Below are 19,088 nucleotides of genomic sequence, written 5' to 3'. Positions count from 1 at the left end.
GCCCCCAGCACATTGCTTAGCACAGGGCGGATCCGTGTATGCGCTACGATTTGTTGAGATTCTACGGGGTGTCAGAAAGCAGGCTAGATGCTGCTGAATAAATACTCCTTGAACTCGTGAGAAGTACACAGTGGCTCTGATGACACAGATGAACCATGAGGCTCCGTAGAATAAAGAGTCTGTAACCCCTCCTCCCTCTGTAAAAGCATCGCCTCCTCCTCCCTTTCAACAACTAACTGCACTTTATCTTTTTGAGAAGCAAACAGCCCAACATTTATTTTAATTATCGTAAAAATAAACAGCAGGTCAGTCTCGCAATTGGTCACCGCCATCCAAGACGGTGGGACACATTGTTGCACGTGTACCTCTCTTACACAGTTCAAAGACAAAGGCAACAAACGGTGGCTTCTTCTCAGAACCATCGCTTTTCCCATCACCCCCGAAAGCCTTACACAACACCCCAAATCTACAATTCCAAAGCTGTGATGGGCCTCGGGCAGCTCCTTCTCCTCACTGGCCCTGTCCTTCAAGCATCCCTTTGGCATCAGCAACTTCTTTACTTTTCAAGATCTTTTTCAAGATCAAGCAATGATCCTTTGGTCACGTGGGTCGACAGTCCTAATTTTACCTCCTTAGGCCACTCAGTTTCCCAAATGGAACTTTATTTCCTCAACTGATGATTCGTTTCTGGGTGAATGTCTGACAGATACACCAGGACATTTGTCTGCTTTCTGGTCTTCCCTCTTGTAAATCATAGCAGTGCCTCCAAAATACTCATTTAAAAAAACGCCTGTATTTACCAGGCGTAGTTAATGTTAGGTAACCTCCTATTCTCAGTCCCATTTGACAGACGAGGTGACTGAGGCTCAAGGGAACGTAACCAACGACACAGCAGGCACAAACCTTGAGCGGGGCTTTCTGACTCCTCCAAGCCTCTCCTGCTCTAGCTTAGCCGAGCACTAGCTGACCGCTACGGCATCTCCTCCCCGTCACCCGCTTGCGACCACTCGATAGCACTTACTTGTGCCTGAAAGCGGAAACAAAGGAGCAATACTGGCAGCTGTACTTGTCCTCGCGGGTAAACATGGCCAGGGCCAGATGGCTCCTCTCATGAGAACGCAGCCCCTGCATGGACATCAGGACTCTGTCACATTGACTACAATGGTATCCCCCCGGCCGGGTTTCATCCTCCAACATTCCATCAAGCAAGCAGTGTTCACCATCCACCCGGTCCACCAGGGCGCCAGTGGCATCTTTGGCTGCTTCCAATCCATCCAGGAACAAGTGGGAGGGGTCTTCGGCCTCCTGCTAAGAGAACCACACACACACACATGCCCCACCAACAAAATAAATATCCAGCATCATCGTCTCCAGCTCTCCTCCTCTCCCTTCATTCTCCCAAACTCCTCAGGACTTCCTGGTAAAGCTTCCTCCCCTGCCTCTCCAGCTCCCCCTAGAGGGAGGGCAAACCCGACTGCCACTCTTCATGCAGTGCTGGTGATCTGAGGACACGGCTGCTACTGCCTGGGAAGCATGAGAGAGGGGTTCTCCCGACTGTGGAGACAGTTCACTCACTTATCTCCCATCTTAAAAAGAACACACTGCAATCCCACTGGAACCGACAGAAGGCAGGGTTAGGGTGATGGCTCAGAGAAAAGAAAGGAAGGAAGAAAGGAGGGGGAAAAAAGCAGAGCAGTCTGGGCATCCAGGAGCCGTGGGCCCCCCTTAGAAGTGAAGGAAAGGGCAGGATCCTGCCCCTCGCCATCCGTGCTCACCCCCACCCTGCGGAGGAGGGTGACTTCACCCACTGACTGAAGGCTGCTGTCTGATCCGCCGAAAAAATTAAGGAGCAGCCTGGTTCGAAGTCACTCATGTTTGGAGGTGACTCCGTGGGTTACTGATTACACATGAAGAGCTGCTCTGTCTCCCTTGAGTGAGTCCAGGAAACAAGCCTGGAACACACCGAGGTGGCGTGGAAGAAGCGGGCCGCCGTCGCCCCGGGCGCCACCGTTCTGCGGACAGCCAGCGGGCTTCAGTCTTCAGTGAAGAAAAGCAGAGACTTTATACGTCCATGCTACGTGGGCAAAATAGGACACAAGATCAAGAAGGGCAGATTTCACGTATCTAGAGAGAAAGAGCAGAGTCCTGAACCCACTAACTTCTCTGCTCAAAAATACGCGCTTCGCCACGTCCCGGAAGGCAGGGGTGGCGACATGGCTCCCGAAACGGGGGCTGCTATTTAGGAGTACGACGTTCAAAACGGGCAGCCTAGTGAAGGTCAGGGGGAGCAGGGGAGGCACTGGTCAGCGACAAACCGGGAAAGGGAACGAAGGAGACAAATCGGGTCAAGGGGTTCTCGGGGCCTGCTGTGACTGGGGGGCTTTTGGTTTTAGACTTCACGTTTCTTACACTCCTCAGAGGACCCAGGGTAAGAAGTAAAGGATTCTCCTGGGCTCTCTGCACCGTCAGCCAGATGAGAACAGTTAAGAAGTCACGCAGTGGGAGGAGCAGAAGATGATGGGAACAGGACCCACTTGATTCCTTTCAAGAGCTCGGGCAACTTGGAAGAGCAAACACCTAATGGCACTAAATGCAGAACAGAAGGGCGACCCAAAGCCTCCTGTACCGAGAGGCCCGGATCTTCTGTTTCCACCAAACTATCCGCGTGGAAGGGAACCAGATCGAAACGCGACCAGGTCGAGACACGTAAGATGAGGAAGGTCCAACCTGCAAAAGAATCAAAACAAGCCAGACCGATCCAAGCACAGCTCAGGAATGCCCACATTCTGGGCCGCCCTTTCCTGAGCTGCTTTGAGCAACGGGGTTAATAAGTAACTCGAATGGCTCACACACAAGAGCGCTCATCCAGACCCCCCCGCCCCAGTTCTCACCTTCACAGCGGCGGACACGGCCGGGACGCTGCCGTACTGGACGTGTTTCCGGAGATGATTGCAGATGGCTCGGAGCGTCGGGTGCACTTCCACACAGAATTTACACTTGTAGCCCACCACCTTCCTCTCCTTGATCTTTGGCACCTCTTCTAAGTGACCAAAAGGCTGGTAAAATACAGTGGTAGCCATCAGTACTCCGAGCCCTCCCTCAAATGCCGGCATTTATTCTCGTAGCGTACTAGCAGATTTTATTTCAAAGCGGATTAGCAGGTTAAAAACCAAGGGAGAAATATGTGAGTATTTTTACATAACGAATTCGTCAGAGTCGTGGCACACTGCCTACTATGCAAAGTCTCCGGAACCCAAATATGTTACAGCTTGTGAGTAGAGAAGATTTCTGTGGAGAAGCCTCATCGTCACTGCCACCAGGTTATCTGCCTTTGAGACCAATTTCAACTACGCAGGTGAAACGTTGCACAGCTACGCCATTAGTGAACTTCTTGACCAAGACAAACAAACAAACAAAAATCTACTCCTGGAGATGTTAGGTTCATGTAGCCGACACTGCAGACCAAAACATGGCTGAGAGGTGCTAGTGACACCAAGAGACGGCCCACAGCTGCCTTAGAGAGCGAGCGTTGTCGTGTAACTAGGCCTCAGATAAGGCTACTTGGCAGAAGGAAATACAGAGAAACCACCCCGACCCTCCCCTGGGGAGCCTCGGGAGGGGGGAGCAGGGAGGGGAACAGGCCGTGGGGAAGGGTGAGCACAGAATGGGGGATAATCAGGCTCGAAACGTTTAATTGACTTATTGAGCTCTCTGGCAAGCTAAGTCACTAGGAAGCCTGTAGCAGTCTGGCTGGCAACGAAGAAGTGCATGTGGGCACCAGTGATGAGAGGCCTCCTGGGGGAAGGGAAATCAAAACATATCCTTACCCTCTCTTGTTTGAAATCTGCAAAAGCACCATCTGCATATTTCTGCTTGCTCAAAAGCTGTTTCCTCCTCTCCTGACGTTTGGCACGCTTCTGGAATTCCTCATTGTGAATGTTCAAGTGTGAGGTCAGCTCCGCTGTGCTTTGCAGTTTGCTATCACAGTGCTTACACTGGTAGGCGGGGCTCTGCAAGCGGGGGCCGCTGCCCAGAATGACGAAGTCCCTCTTTAGGTCCCGACTGTGGTGGTCAGTGTAATGCATACACAGCAGCTCCGCCGTGCTGAAAGACAGCTTGAAGCACTTGACGCAGCGGAACGGGAGCCACTCGATCTCCTGGGCCTCGCCTCCCTCCACCTCGGCTTTCTCGAAGCTGCCTCTCTCCTCCTCTTCCATCAGCAGCGGCTTCTCGTGCTCGTCGGCGTAGACGGCGGTGAAGTAGCCGCCCAGCTTGCTGGCGTGCTGCTTCTTGGGGAACACCCCCGGGTGGCGCTTCATGTAATGGGACACGATGCCCTTCTTGCTGAAGGACTGGAAGGAGCACAGGGAGCACTTCTTCTTCTCCACGGCCCGCCGGAGCTCCTCGCTGAGCTGCGGGGAGTCGTCCTTGGGTGGGGACGGGATGATCACCTTGTTGGGCTTGTCGCTGATGGTCCTGGAGGCCGCCAGGCAGTGCGTGTAATAGGCGTCGATGTCGTGGCGCTTCTGGTAGTGGGCCGCCAGCCCTTTGCGGATGGGGTTGGTGTAGGCGCACAGGGCGCACTTGAAGAGGTTGTTCTTGCCCTCGGGCTGGGCTCGCACGTTGTTGTGCTTGATGCGGTAGTGCCTGGCGATGCCCTTCCTCGTGGAGCAGAAGTACTTGCACAGCTGGCAGCGGAACACCGTGTGGGAGACCAGGTGCGAGGTAGAGAAGTGAGACGTGGACACGGGCTCCTCTCCCATCTCCTCCTCGGTGACGGACACCTGGGAGGGGCTCACCTCAGTGGTCATCTCGGGCTCGAGGGAGACTGGCAGCTTCGGGGGCGACTGGGAAAACACATCAAATTCAGGCTGATTGTGATACTTCTCGTAGTGGATTTTGAGCTTCTCCAAGGTGCCGTGCGTGTACGGACACAGTTTGCAGCGGTAGGCGCCGTAGCCTTGCTTGAAGATCCTGCTCGTCTCCTCCACGTCGTTCTGGGCAATGTCGGCAGACTGCTCCACGTCGTGCACGAAGTCCTCGGCGGTCACCTTGATGGCCGGGTGTCGCTTCTGGTAATGGGTCAGGACGCCGTGGATGCGGGTGTTGATGTACGGGCAATGCCTGCATTTGTAGACGGCGCCTGGGTTGATGTCGATGTCCTGGGCGAAGTCGGCAGCCTTCACCTTCATGCCGGGGTGCTTCTTCCCATAGTGGGTGAGGAGGCCGTGCAGGTTGTTATACTCGGACTGGCACACGGTGCACTGGTATGGGGTGGACGATATGGCAGGGTTGGCAGAGGCCAGCTGGATGCTTTTCTCGGGGGAAAGCCGGGCGTCCTCCGGGCATTCGGCGTCCTGCTCGGGGAGCGGAGCGGGCATACTGTTGTCACAATTCACGGGGCCCACCAGCTCTTCGGACGGAGGGATGACATTCTCGACGGCGTCTTTCTCCTTGATGATATCCAGCAGCACCGACTCGTCACCGTTCATGGCCCAGGGATGGAATGCTTGGTAGTGATTGGTGATGTCCCAGATGGACATGGCCTCGAAAACACAGTCTCGGCATCTGTACGTTTTGGCTTCGGCGGGCATGGTGAGAGAGGGAGGGGATGGGTCGGGCCCAGCCCAGAGTTTGGTAGCCATGTAAGTATAGTCAACATAGTGCTCCGGATGCCTCCTCTGGTAATGTAGGAGCAAACCGCTGGGCTCTGTGTGGGAGTAGATGCACCACTCGCAGTGGTAGCCAGCTTCTATCGAGCCGTCTAGAAATGCCCACCGCATGATGGACGTGACTGTGGCCTTCAGGGCAGGGTGGTCTTTCTTGATATGCTTCCTCAGTGCATAGAAGTAGGGGGAGGTATACGAGCACTGCCTACACTTGAGCGCTCGCAGTTTGGTTTTGTCCCGCTCCACGGCAGAGGGGGCGACAAGCACACAGCTGGCAGGCTTCTTCTGGTTGCGGTCACAGAGGCTTCGGATGGTGGCCGTGTGTTGCCGGATCACGTCCGCGTTGGCCTTGAAGTCTCGGTGCTTCTTCTGATAGTGAATGAGTACACCTTTGACCGTCCGGTTCCCGTAATCACAGTGCTGGCAAAAGAACATCTCATTCTCCACAGGAGGGCCGTCTCTCTCAGAGCTGCTTCGGTTCAGCTGTTGCATGGGGGCGGGTGGCCGGGGGGAGCCTTGGGGCCCCTCGGACCCTCTCATCATTGCAGCTGTGGGAGGAGCCTGTCTGATATATTTGGCAGTAACCTTTATTTCTGGGTGTCTTTTCTGGTAGTGGACAAGCACTCCCACAACTGACCGATTGCTGTAGGAACAGTGTTTGCAGTAGTAAAGCTCAGTACTGAGGTCTGGTGGCGGGGGTTGTGGGGGGGGGGGGGAACCCATGTTGGACATTTTGGGAGACATTGGAGCACCCACCTCAAATGATAATTGAGAAAGGGCAGAGCCCCTGTCCACAGACACCATTCGCATGGTTTTCTGGATCCTAAAGTAGGAAGCCTTTTCTTCAGGGTGTTTCTTCTGATAATGAACCAAGACAGAATGCATGTTGGGGCTTGCGAACGAGCAAACGTCACAATCGTAAACGACAACAGTGTTAACTGAGGGGTCCTTCTGATTTTCACATTCTGGAGTAAAGGTCTTTGAAGGAGTGCTTTTATTAAATGTAGCTGGCAGACCGCCACCGCGAGCCACGGGAGTGGAAGTCGCCATGCTCTTGGGGGCCGAATTCAGAATCTCCCTCAGCGTCTGGGATTCCGTACTCAGCCCTTCCTGCTGCTCCACGACGTAGCTGGAAAATATCATCGCGTTGTTAATCTTCACCGTGGGATGCATTCTTTGGTAATGTGGCATCAGGCTTCGGACATTCGGGCTCGTGTAGGAACAAAACCGACACCGGTAGATCAGGTCCGAATGGTCGAAGTTGAGTACATTCATGGCTTCTGGGTGGTGTTCGCCGTAGTGCTGCTGCAGGTCTTCAAAGTTGGTGTAATCGATGTAGCATTCCAGGCACCTGTACACTGCACTGTGATCGTTGGGGTCCAAGATGTACCTAAAGCTGAATTTAATGTACGGGTGCATTCGTTGGTAGTGGGTGCTGACGCTCCGGGCAGATTTGTTGTTAAAGTCACAGTGTTTGCAATAGTAAAGCCTTCCGGAGTCACCAAAGTCTGTGTTCTCGCTATTGTGCTCGGTTCCGTAGATAGGAGTCTGGGTGTTCAGCAGAGCGGTGTTGGCGACCTGGTGATCTTTCATGTTTGTTGAGGAGCCGTAATAATCCTCTTCGTCTTCAGACAGGGTGAGCTCAATCTCCGCGCCGTTGGTGGCGTTGTAATCGTGGGTGACGCTTCTGAAGTTGGGCTCCTTCTGGGGCTCCCCGGCATCTCTCGCCCAGATCTGCTGGGCCGAAAAGGAAGTGGCCACCTCCATGACTGGCTCCGTCGGCTCTTCCTCCCTGTCCAACTCCACCTCTATCTCCACTTCATTGTCGTCCTCTTCCTCCTCGTCGTCCTCCACATTGATCACCGCGTCCTCCTGCTGCTTCGTTTGGTTAATTTTGCTCTGCAGGTTGCTGGCTATCTCGTCAATCCTAGTTCTCTTCTTCACGGGCGATAAATCGAGGGGAAAGTCATTGGCGAGCTTCCGGGAGGCCTTAGCTACAAAATTGTTCTTGGAGGACAACCCAAGAATTGAGGTCTGGCTTTTCTTCACAGTGTTGCTGGAAGAGGGGTGGCTGTCTGTCTCGCTTTCCAGTGGCAGGCTTGAGGGCTGCCCCTCGAATTTTGGCAAGTTGTCGCAGAACGAGTGTTTGTGCTGCTGATGGACTCGCAGCCCTTTCAGAGTCGTGGTGGAGTAACTACACATGGTGCACTTGTAAGGGTGCAGGGGCGGGGCTGGCACGGGAGGCTGCGGCTGCTGCGTCGGTGCGGGCTGGGGCTGCGGCTGCGCCGGTACCTGGTGCGGCGGCTGTAGCTGCGGTGGCTGCGGCTGGGACGGAGGCGGTGGTGGCGGCGGCGGCGGCGGCGGTGGCTGTTGCTGCTGCAAGGGATCCAGCAGGACTCCTGACTTCCTCCCGTTGATGCTCGAGCTCTCGTAAGACACCACACCTTCATTCAGCGAAGAAGAAATGCTCTCACTCTGCGAATTCACGGCATCCCAATCTGACGCTGTACCCGTGTGACACTGTTTGTGAGCGCCGAGTTTTAACGAGCTCTTGCAAGTAAACGGACACTCGTCACATTTATAGACGGCAGTCTTTCCGGACAAGTGGATGTTTTCTATGTGACGGGAGATGCTGCGTCGATGCATAGTGAGGAAAGGACAAAAGGGGCACTGGAACCTATTCATGAACCTTCGGAACGGAATCCCCTTGGTCTCCAACAATTTGTTGCCATCTGAGCCCATCAGCTGCTCCGCAGACATGCCGGAAGTCTGGTGATCCATGGCATTTAAGCCATTCTCACTGTCTATTTCGTTCAACTCCTCATCAGAACTGGAGTCATTCAGCATGCTGTTAGTTTCCAGGTCGGCAGAGGAGTTGGTCATGTCAGCCATCCCGTAACGCGATCTCTCCGCCAAGTTAACCAGGCCAGAGTTGTGAGGGGACTTCGGCTTCATCTGCGGGTAAGACACGGGTGAAAACTTGGAAGCGGACGAGGAATTGGGTCTCATGATGGAGTTACTGATGGAGCCGCGGAAGCTGGAGACGTTAGCGCTGGGCATCTCCCGGCTGGCAGCATTCATGGACAGATAGGTGGAATTGGAAGTGGGGCTGGGGGCGCTTTTGTTCTGCACTTCGGGGAGGTTCGTCCCTTCTTGCTGCTGTCTGAGGCTGGAAAGGATCTTGACCATACTGCGATGCTTCTTCATCATGTGGTCGCACCAGCGTTCCCGGCGGGGGGTCTGGTAGCTGCACCACTCACAGCAAAAGTTGCCTCGAGACTTGGTCAAAGGCTTGACCATAGACTCCAAGATGCTGCGCTCCACGACCTCTGCCGGCAGTTCTTTGCAGGGGTCCTGCAGAGACACGGGTGGGACCACGGGGTCTGGCATTGGAGCAGGGGCAGGGAGGGGAGCCGTGGTCTCCTTCAAGTTGTTTTTGTGATACATTTTCTGATGCTTAATGATTCTTGCCCTCCTCGGTGACTTGTATGTGCAAAACTGGCAAGAGAAGACCTTTCCAAATCCCTCGTGCATCATGATATTATAATTTAAGGATCCGGGAACAGGGGGTCCCGCCGAACTCCCTTCAGCTTGAGCTCCGTGGACCTTCCTTGTGTGTTCGATGAGGAGGTTTTTTGACCTGAAGTAGCGGACGCAGAACTTGCATTGAAAAAACTTGTTTGTTGGTTTGGGATTGGGGGCAATATGCTGACCGTAATATCCTGGACTGTGGCCATAGTAGCTTCCGGTCCCCAGTGCGGTTGCATTTTGACCTAGAGAGAAAGCAGAAGGTAAATGAGAACAGAAAAGCAAACGAAAGAGAATTAAGAAATTCCATCATGCAAATCAATTTTTCTTTTCAGTTATTCTTCATTAATAAACATCACATTCAAAAGGCCTAACGTCTCGAGATGAGGCCCGGAAGAGTATTAACGAAGCACTGATGAACTAGACATATTGCTTCTCGCAGGCGAAGATACAGCGTTTGGCTTCAGGAGCAATACTCACCTCATGGCCATTAATGTTCCCTATAGCTATAAAAACACAAGTTCCACACGCTGCGATATTCATTCTAGAATTTTACCAGACACTCTCTTGTCCTCCAAATCGAAAGGGAACTGAGAAACATAAAGAAGCTGAAAGGGCAATAACCTAGGATGCTCCAGAAGAGAAACATGATGCCCAGACCACAAAAATGGCTCCCAAGGAGCAATAAACTTTGACAAAGCCACACATATCAAGAACCATGGCTACAGGCTAAAAGTAGACAAGCACCATGAAATAGATCGGATACGCCGAGATTCTTCAAGATTTACCTGATAAATCCTCTGCGATCGCAAATTCGTCCTTTATAGAGGAATACTCCACCTCTGTCTGATTACTGGCATTCATGGACCCGGATCGTGGCTCGTTAGCATTGTCTTCAGCAACATCAGTTGGCTGCAGAAATGCCGTGTGGACATCCTGAATGTGCGCCTTGAGATCTTCATAAGACGGGGCTCTGAAGTCACAGCCATCGCACTGAAGCACCTCCATGATCTGGGCCTACCTTCTCACATTAGGAACCTGTGACAGAAGTCAGAACAAAGCCTCTTAAGAAATGCACTAACTGCATATCCCAAGTTGATGGGGCTACAAGTCCATTAACGGAAAAAATTCTAACATCGGCAGATTTCCGTTACTGAACTCTGCCAGTTGGAACACTGGCCAAAGACACGCAACCAGAGATAATAGGGACAATGTCCTTGACTTTGTAACTTCAAAGAAGGGGGGAAAGCCCAAATAAACAATTTCCAGTTTGATATAATAAACGTATCTTGAAATGCCATTTGTCAAGGAAACCCTTAAAAGTCTAACCGTTTTAGCAGTTTCTGAATTTCTTGACTGAATTCAAATTTCTTGGTAAGTCAATACTGACTTTGATTCTGGCTCGGACCCACTTTTCTTTTGAACTAGACCCTTCTCAGAAGTAAAGAGGATTGTCTGTACAGAAGAAAGGACAAATTTCAATCTTCATTAGCTGTTTTAATATTCTAACACATTTCACCCCCAAATGGTGAAACAGTATTGAAGTCTTGGAGTGGTGGTAGAGAGAGCTTTTATTATACCTTTTATCATTTGAATACCTTAACTGATATTTGGGGTACACCTCTTTCCTCCTTTCCCCAAACAGTTTAGTCACGTGTGTGTGTGTGTGTGTGTGTGTGTGTGTGTGTGTGTGTTTCATAAGCTAAATGGTTATTTTGCTTTTTACTACCTACCAATTATAACCTAACAGCTTCTCCAATCTAATTAGGTCATAAAGTATTTCTCATGAGATTCTCAAACAACCAACTTTATATGACAATCCAGTTTCTAGTTTAAAGTCGCACCTTGGTACCTCAATTTACATTAAGGTAACAGACACAGTTTTGAAGAGGGGCTTCTAAGTCATGACTTTCTCTTTTCCCACTTCTCTCCTTCACAAACGTGAAGCGTATGCTCGCACGCAAAAAACTGGGAACCTGATGTAGAATCAAGCAAAACTTGCCCGGCTCCCTTCATTCTGGTATTCACTGTGTGACTGAAAGACATAGATGGCTTCACATTAATTCAATGGAAAGGCTCACCATTAAGATGTTAAAAAGTTAAAAATGTATTAGAAGGTGCAGTTTGTCCTATCTTAATATATACCTTGAGTTGAGATACCCGGTTATTATCTTAATCGGTGAGTTAACTTCATTGAGCTCACCGCAAACTCTACTGAATCACCGTAATCTAGAACCAGATGTCCAAGAACTAAAGCTGTAGCCAAATCTTTCTATACTTTTATTGTACAGCAAGCTTCTATACTTTTCTGGCAAAAGGTAAATTGTTTCTGCAGGGGGAACAAAGTCTAGTGATATGTCAACGTGGAGAAAGGAGCCATTGCGGGCGGATTTTCTATGAAAGAATGCTCCTGCTGATAGCCTGCTAAAATAACTTCTGGCAAGTCGAGCTCTGGACAGACTGAGCTTGCAGAGTGAGACACAGATATTTACCTCCTCTTCTTTCACCCAGCAATTTATCCTTTTTCAATAAACACTGAACTGTGCACCAGAGTCTTTTCAGCTAACTAAGTCTCAATATTCCAGATACACAAGCTTTTATGCCTAAGCACCAACCCAAATTGTGTGGAAGAGGTTGCTATCAGCTCTGGATCAAATTACAGCAGTCACTGAGGCCCCACCCCACTTCTCCTTTCGCACAGTCCATTAGACCTGAAAACAAATTTTTCCATGGTGCAGACGACTCCTGCATTTAGAACACTTCACAGAAAAAAGCAGATCATCCAGTGTGCACTCCCCATCCCCCAAGCCTAGCCCTTTCATCTCAGCCAAACAAGCCACAGCTCTGCTGAATGTGTTTATCACACTTTCAAGAGATATGAGCTCCTGCGTCACTGAAGCTCTAAGACTCACTAAGCTGCCCTAGTCCTCTGAGCTTTAAGGAGCAGCCATTTTAGCTCAGAGCTTCTCCTCCGTGCACAACATGGCTTCTCTGGGATTCTGCTAGGCTGACAATCAGAAATGAGCAGTAGAAGAACAGGCTGGGCTCCTCCTATGCTCTTCTCCTCCCAACAAAGAATGAACTGTTTTCATTGCTTTCCGAAAGGCAGCACCTTTCTCCTCCTCAAATGTCATTCACCAAGATCTCGGAAGGTTCTTTTATCCCATGATTGATAAGCTTGTTCGTTAGTCCCAGCAGAGCACTGGTAATTGCAGGACGATATCCTGGACCAGACCCTGTTCCACAGGAGGATTTGGGGGTGGGTTGGGGGGACCTCCAGAATGCCTTGGCTTCTTGGGAGTCGTCCTTCCACACACAGAAGACATACCATCCGACTCTGCTTGCCAGATTCCAAAGTCTAATGACCTTTGTTAATCACCAGCCAGTCTGTCTGCATCAGCAGACCCTGCCAACAGACACACCCTTCAACACAAAGGCTGTAGCTATTCCTTTTAAAAGAGGTTCTCTGAAAGCTCCATTGTGTAGCCAGAGAGGAAAACAAAATCTCTTCCCTTCAAAACTTCAAGCCTTTAGAAATAATGCAACAAAAGCCTTTCTGCTGCGTGTCTTTCGGAAATTTTGAGACTGGTTTGCACAACATCAACAAAAATTCTGGTCCTGCACAAGGAAAGGAGGGCACCTTCAGCATTGAGTCATCCACCCGGAGATGAAATTCATCTCTCTGTGCAGTTCTCTTAATATCTTGGTGTCTTCTGAAGCTGTTATCAAGGATTCTAACTTCGCTGGATGCAAACACAAACCAACAGCCTCCTTGTTCTGCTACAAAGGAGATTAAAGGGTTAGGAGATCAGAAAAAAAAAAAAAAAACCCACTGATTTGGAAAAAGAAGAGATGATGAAAGTGATTTCCTAATGGGTTCTAGCTTTAATGTTGTTGCAGTCTCTACCTCAAAAATAGCTCAGAGCCTTAGAAGAGGTTAATCTCCAGGCTGCCGAGAGAACCAGCGTCAGGTACAGCTGAATGGCCCTCAATCTGATGTCTGCACCACGCACGGAAATGAGGACGGAGCCTCCTTTGAAAGCCATTTTGCCTTTGTGTACACATTTCTCCCGAAGACGCTGACAGAAGAAAACAGAAATTTCCAGCAGGGCCTAAACAATCAAAAGAAACGGAAACTTGATGTGCTTATGAGACGGAGGGCACACACACGTGCAAGAAGTGAGAGCAGGAGGAGAAGAAGGGAATGGGGGAGGCACAGAGACAAAGAGAGCCGGACGTGAGGATGACCCATCCATCAACCAGACTATGTTTTCGCAGCAGATGGTAATCCTCTGAGAAACCAACAACGAGGAAAGAGATGAGAAGTTAGCTCTGCGTATCTGCCTGTTTCATCCACCCAGCAAGAGGAGCAATAGTGAAACACTAAACTAGACACTGATCTGCTACAAAATGATGATTTAAAGCTAAAAGCCCTGACCTCCTACCTACTTACTTCATTTAAAAACACAGTCATAATGAGATTAGCAATACTTTTTTTTTTTTCCTCACTGACCCAATCAGCAAAAGCAAAAGCAAAAGAGGAAGCTTCAGAACTAACTAAAAAGAAATGCCATTTCAGAAGGTCCTGGGGTGAATCTACAAATCAAACAAGCCCCTCCATCTCCTGCCCCCAATGCAGGATTTCCAGGCCCCTCAAGGTCAAACGGGTGTCAATGACTAGACCCTAACACCACCCTCGATGAAAGCTGCTCTGGTAACATGGATTCATTCTCGAATAACCTAGTGCCTAAGTGATTAATCCTCTCAACACACACGAAGCCCCTAGACCATTCTAATTATTCGTTACTCTTCAGTACTACTTGTTATCGGTGATTGGTTTTGTTCCATTTACATTTCTAGTTTGGGGATTTCAAAAGGTGGGGTTTGGATGAGAAACCCTAAATCCAAATTTCCATATCTGATAAACTCCTAAAGACATATTTAAAGAAAACCCAGAGATCTTGTTCAGGATTTGGAATACACACAGGAGAATGGGGAGAGGGAGTTGCTCCGTCAATTACACTGCCTGCCCACCCACTTTCTGTGCTCAGAACCCCAGGGATCCATCATGCCTCCTCGAAGGTGAAAGGGGGCAGCTTTCCCACAGCTTGACTGCGTGTCCTTCCGGCTCACGGCCCAGACATACCTGGAGAGGGGGAGGCATCTTTGATGGCTCACAGTGTTCTTCCAACCCAGGCGACCATCAACCCTCGCCCAGGGCAGCTTGACGAACACGCTTCCCTAGGCCTGCATGGCCCAGGAGCAGAAACATGGTCTTCAAGTCAAAATCCCAACTGTCTCCAGGAAGTGCCCAAACTAACACGTGCAGGCCTTACCCGGATCAAACCTGTTCTCTGATGAAGGACTGTTGACCAGAAATAAAGCTGTGAGGCACCACAGCCACGGGGATTCAGTAGCAACTAATTATAACCTTCAAAGCCTTTGAGAAATAGAACCAGAGACACCATAAGGTGCTTTTCCTCTGTCCACTCCAGAAACCTAGTTTCAGTTATAAGGCACTGAGCTCCCCAGTTCTCCGGAATCTCAAGTCTGATGAAAGGTTTTAGTTAGCAACTGTTGTTTGTGCTTCTCTTACTTTCCAATGAATGGAAAAACCAATTATCCAAGGCCTGGTAGTGGAATGCATAAACTCTGGAATAGTTCAGCTAGAAAAACAGAAACATCAAGAACCTAAAGATCATTCCACAAATACATTTGCAGATCGGAAAAGGCTGATACAATGAGGTCAGGGAGCTATGGCATGTGTCAGGACATTAATATTTCTAATTATGAGCCCCGGCACTACCATGGTTTGGTAGGAAGGAAGGATTTTCATGCTTGGGCTGAAAAATGGGGGGAAACCACTAACTCATCCACTTGAGAATGTGGGCTGCTGTTCTTAAAACAAGGCGTATTCTACATCACTACTTATCATTTACCCTTGTCGTGGTCAAAGTGGGAGTTCTAGTAATTTAAAAATCTTTTAAAGCATCTTTACAAACAGGACTGGACTGAGAAATTGACGTAAAACTTCCTTTCAGGACCGAGAACAGTAGTGATAGGATCAAACTGACAAATACAAATATGGAATCTCTCTCTGTCTCTGTGTGTGTGTGTGTGTGTGTGTGTGTGTAATAATTAATTTTACTGATTTAATTTGACCTCAGATATGGGTGTGTGCCCTCCAAATTTAACAGGGACTCTGTCTATTAGAGCAGAATCAGCATCTTCCAAGTAAGTCCAAATGATTTATGTACTCCTCCCATGTTCTAGTTAAAAATAAATAAATAAACCCACAAAATAAACCAACAAAGAACTTCTGACAACAAACTACCTCCATCAATCCCACAGCATTCGGTATTACCATAGATCCTGGCTCACCATGTGGTGTCTTCAAATGTCCTATCAAATGTTTATACTGTTTGCTACATGATCTAAGCAGTTCTGTGTACTCTTGGCAATTCACCACACTAATGAAAGGTTTAACATATCAGGGAGGATAAATAATTAAGGAATTCAGAAGGGAGACACAGCTGTTCTTCAAAACCAAATTTTCAGAAGAGAAAGGATTAATTTGCAATCACATATGTAACCCCCAATATGATACTGAATTTAAATAGTAGCAGAGAAATACCATGAGACCCTGAGTCCTGCCAATGCACGTAGCCTCTGTTCTGTGTGGTCAGCCCAGTCCATCTGTGGACCTCGCACATGAGCGCAAGTCTGAAGCAGGCAATCTGCAGATGAATAGCCCACTCACTCTCTGGCCCACGATGGTACGTTTCAGGGTATCTCTTGCTTCAGCTTTGTTCTGTGTGAAGTTTGCAAGTATCACCGGACATGTTGAGTAATATTCATAACAGACACCTTTGGGATCATCATTAAAATGAGATGAGCATCTAGGGATACAATCTAAGTGACGAAAAAACTGTCAGATATGTAAATAAGAAGCAATTCTGGCTGAGTGACCTGTTATGAAAGCAGGTAGTGAGTGTCTAACACAGAAAGAGATAGTACATACCTTCTGGAGAATTCATGCATTCCTTTGCAATGATATAAGGCTAATTGAGGCCAACAGGCCAATCGGCAGCCTGCCAGCTCTCCTGTCCTTAGAAAAGGAAGCGTGTGATTTGAACAAGGAGATAAAAGAGGAGAGAAGGGACTAGAAAAGAAAGGGAGGAAGCAGGGTGGTATCTCAGTAGCTTTAGACTTCATTGTCTGTGAAGGGGAACCTGCAGTTCGCTAGATAACTCTAATTCTGAGAAGTGTCCTGACAATATTCTCCTTGAGAAACAAAACAAACCAAGACGCCTCCTCACACTAAAATTCTCAAAACGCAACCGTGACAAACGCGATCTCAGCTCATCTTGTTCTTCCAAATGACGGAAAGCCATTCTCGGTGTTGAATGAATTCTCTGAAATGTCATGGGCCCATCAGGAAGTTCCTTGGAAACTTTGAAGCCACTCTTGCCCCCGCACTGAGAACAAGAGATAACGGATTTCTCTCCTGGAGAGCCAGTCCTCACCCAAACGGCAGAGACAGAAAATCACGGTGTTCCTTTATAGACTCTTGAGAATGCTGGCTGGGTTTCTACAGACACTTTTCACACTACAAGAACTCTCATTATAAAAATTGTAAAATTAAAGGGAAGTTGCAGATATGCTGCTGGGTCTTCATTACAGAACTGATTAAGACGCAGAGTAAGCAGAAGCTGCAGTAAAACTCATCTTGCGCCTCAGGAAAGACCAACCCATGCATCGAGTACCTCCTCTGTGGGTTTGAAAGCTCGACTGACCTCAGGCGTTGGGTATGCCTTCATGGCCATAACTGTTTCTGGCACAGAAGGTCTGGCCAACCACACAGTCTAAATTCCACAGTTTCAGTGAACGGCTCTAGAAACCATTTTAACAATTCACCTTGTTCTCTATTACCACTCAGAGAAAAACAAATCAAAACCAAAAACTGGGGTATGGCTGTCGACTTGTGGAGGGTAGAAGAAAGCTTTGCTGCAAGAACTCTTTTATTTGGGGAAAAGCCCACAAGAATCCCAATCTAATGCCTCAGAGACTCATTCATTGCCTTATGTATATGGTTTGCTCACAAAATTCAGACAAGTCGCTTCTTTTACATGCGAATTTGTCCAAGTTTGCTCATACCAGTATGGCACACAAGGACCGGATCCAAACACTGCAATGACCTTCCCAGCCTAACTTCTTATATCTGACAAAACTGACTATACAAGCCTGACACTTGGGTCTGTCTGTCTTTCTCCAAACCCTGCTTCCTGATCTAACTACCCCATCAGGATGAAAGCCCTAAGCAGATTGCTTTCTAGAAAGGTAAAAATGGCTGGGCTTGTGTGGATCATGAACACTTCCAGATCCTCCTACCCAAGGACACTGTGAGCTGCCTTTTTTTTCCCCTTCTTAGCCTCCACCTATATAGCAGAAGCTATCAGAGGCTGCTGTCCTTCCTCCTTAGTAAACTAACCAAATGACCCATTCATATTCATCGGTTGTTCCAACAAATTGATAGAATCTTATAATAGGAAACACACAGTATGTGTTTATGTATGGAACTGGCAAATACCCAAGAATTAGTAATGTTTTTTTAAAAAAACGATAGGCAAGTAATTTCTTTTCCCTTGTAATCTCCAATCAACTTTCAGCAAGTAAGTTTACTCCTAAAAATCACTACCCCTCAAGAACTTCTAAACAGAAAGTTAAGACATTTGTTTGCCAAACCCAAGAGTAGGATTTATCACCATGTGAAAACACAAGAGTGCACCAGTACTCAGCCAAGCCCCACATTCCATAAAACCTTAATAATAAATCTCATTTTTGCCCAACAAATTTGGTTTTCTCAGCTTACTCACTATTGGGCTGCTCTAAAAACAAAACAAACAAACAAACAAACAAAAAGATAGGAAAAAAAAAGAAAAAAAAAGATAATACAGAAATGTCTATCCAGCAAGTAAAAGAATTTGTTCCCAGCAGGTGTGAGAACTCTGCCTGCCACCTTCACCTTAAGCAAGTCTTTCAAAGCCTTTACTTGGGCATTTTGCTAAATGAAGAAATCAGATTATACCAAAAGGGAGGGTTGTATAAATTTTCCTTCGTATCTCTGAAAGACTTTTTTTGACTTAATTCACTCTTTTACTTTTATTACTATCCAGAAAATAAATGTCCAGTTTTGTATGGCTGACTCCTCATCACTGAAGTTCTATCCTCCAAGAGGCATTCCCTGACAACTCTAGCATTTGTCTACCTAACATTTGACCCCCATGAAACTGAGCCCCCTCTCCACAATGCTCACCACACTCACTTTCTATCACATTCCACTGCTTTACTTCCTTCACTGTTGACATGATTACCTATTTGTGGTCTGTCTCCCTCCTCTAGAACATAAGCACCCTGAGAGCAAGTCCATTCCTGTCTATTCATATTGGTATCTTCAGCACTGGGGACAGCTCACACAACGGGTTCAGCAAATGTGTTGAATGAATGGAAGAATCAGAGATTCTGAAGGATAAGATTCCAACCAAACATTAAAAGATTGGTCATGGGAGTTATATTCTTTTACTAACCCCATGTTATCACAGAGCAGCGGTGGTCCCAACCAGGGGCAATTTTGCCTCCCTCCCCCACTCCTCCACCACCACCATCAAAAACCCCAGTCCAAGAGTATTTGGCAGTATTGACAGACATTTTTGATTCTCACAACTGGAGGGTGGGGTGCAACTGGCATCTAATGGGTAGATGCCAAGGATTTTCCCCACCACAAAAGAACAATCTGGTCCAAAATGTCAATAGTGGAGAGGTTGGAAACCTTGTGACAAGAGGTCTGTGTTATTTTCAGTCTTTGTATATAACCCACCTGCTTTTGTAATC

General features: G+C 48.3%; 1 protein-coding gene across 11 annotated transcripts in view; it reads right to left on the bottom strand.

Annotated features, from left to right (window-relative positions):
- The window catches only part of ZNF462 (zinc finger protein 462), a 140,163-nt gene that overhangs the window by 71,658 nt on the left and 49,417 nt on the right, over window positions 1-19,088 (bottom strand). For 7 of the 11 annotated variants that reach the window (XR_005792610.1, XR_005792611.1, XM_040481896.1 and 4 more), the window contains 6 exons: window positions 9,986-10,235; window positions 3,828-9,442; window positions 2,892-3,056; window positions 2,627-2,727; window positions 1,221-1,308; window positions 1,022-1,125 (listed from right to left, as the gene is read on the bottom strand). Coding sequence is in view for 7 of the 11 variants with exons in the window: in XM_040481896.1 (XP_040337830.1) it covers window positions 1,022-1,125; window positions 1,221-1,308; window positions 2,627-2,727; window positions 2,892-3,056; window positions 3,828-9,442; window positions 9,986-10,205 (6,293 nt within the window). In the remaining 4 variants the exon portion in view is untranslated. Of the gene's footprint in view, window positions 1-1,021; window positions 1,126-1,220; window positions 1,309-2,626; window positions 2,728-2,891; window positions 3,057-3,827; window positions 9,443-9,985; window positions 10,236-16,218; window positions 16,311-19,088 lie in introns of those variants that run through there. The other 4 variants (XM_040481899.1, XR_005792612.1, XR_005792613.1 and 1 more) reach the window with 4 other exon arrangements.

This window comes from Herpailurus yagouaroundi, unplaced genomic scaffold (assembly GCF_014898765.1).
Source record: "Herpailurus yagouaroundi ecotype Mexico unplaced genomic scaffold, PumYag 160, whole genome shotgun sequence".
NCBI classification, from domain to species: Eukaryota; Metazoa; Chordata; class Mammalia; order Carnivora; family Felidae; genus Herpailurus; species Herpailurus yagouaroundi.
Note: the sequence above shows the minus strand (reverse complement) of the source record. Positions and strands in the feature narration are given on the sequence as shown.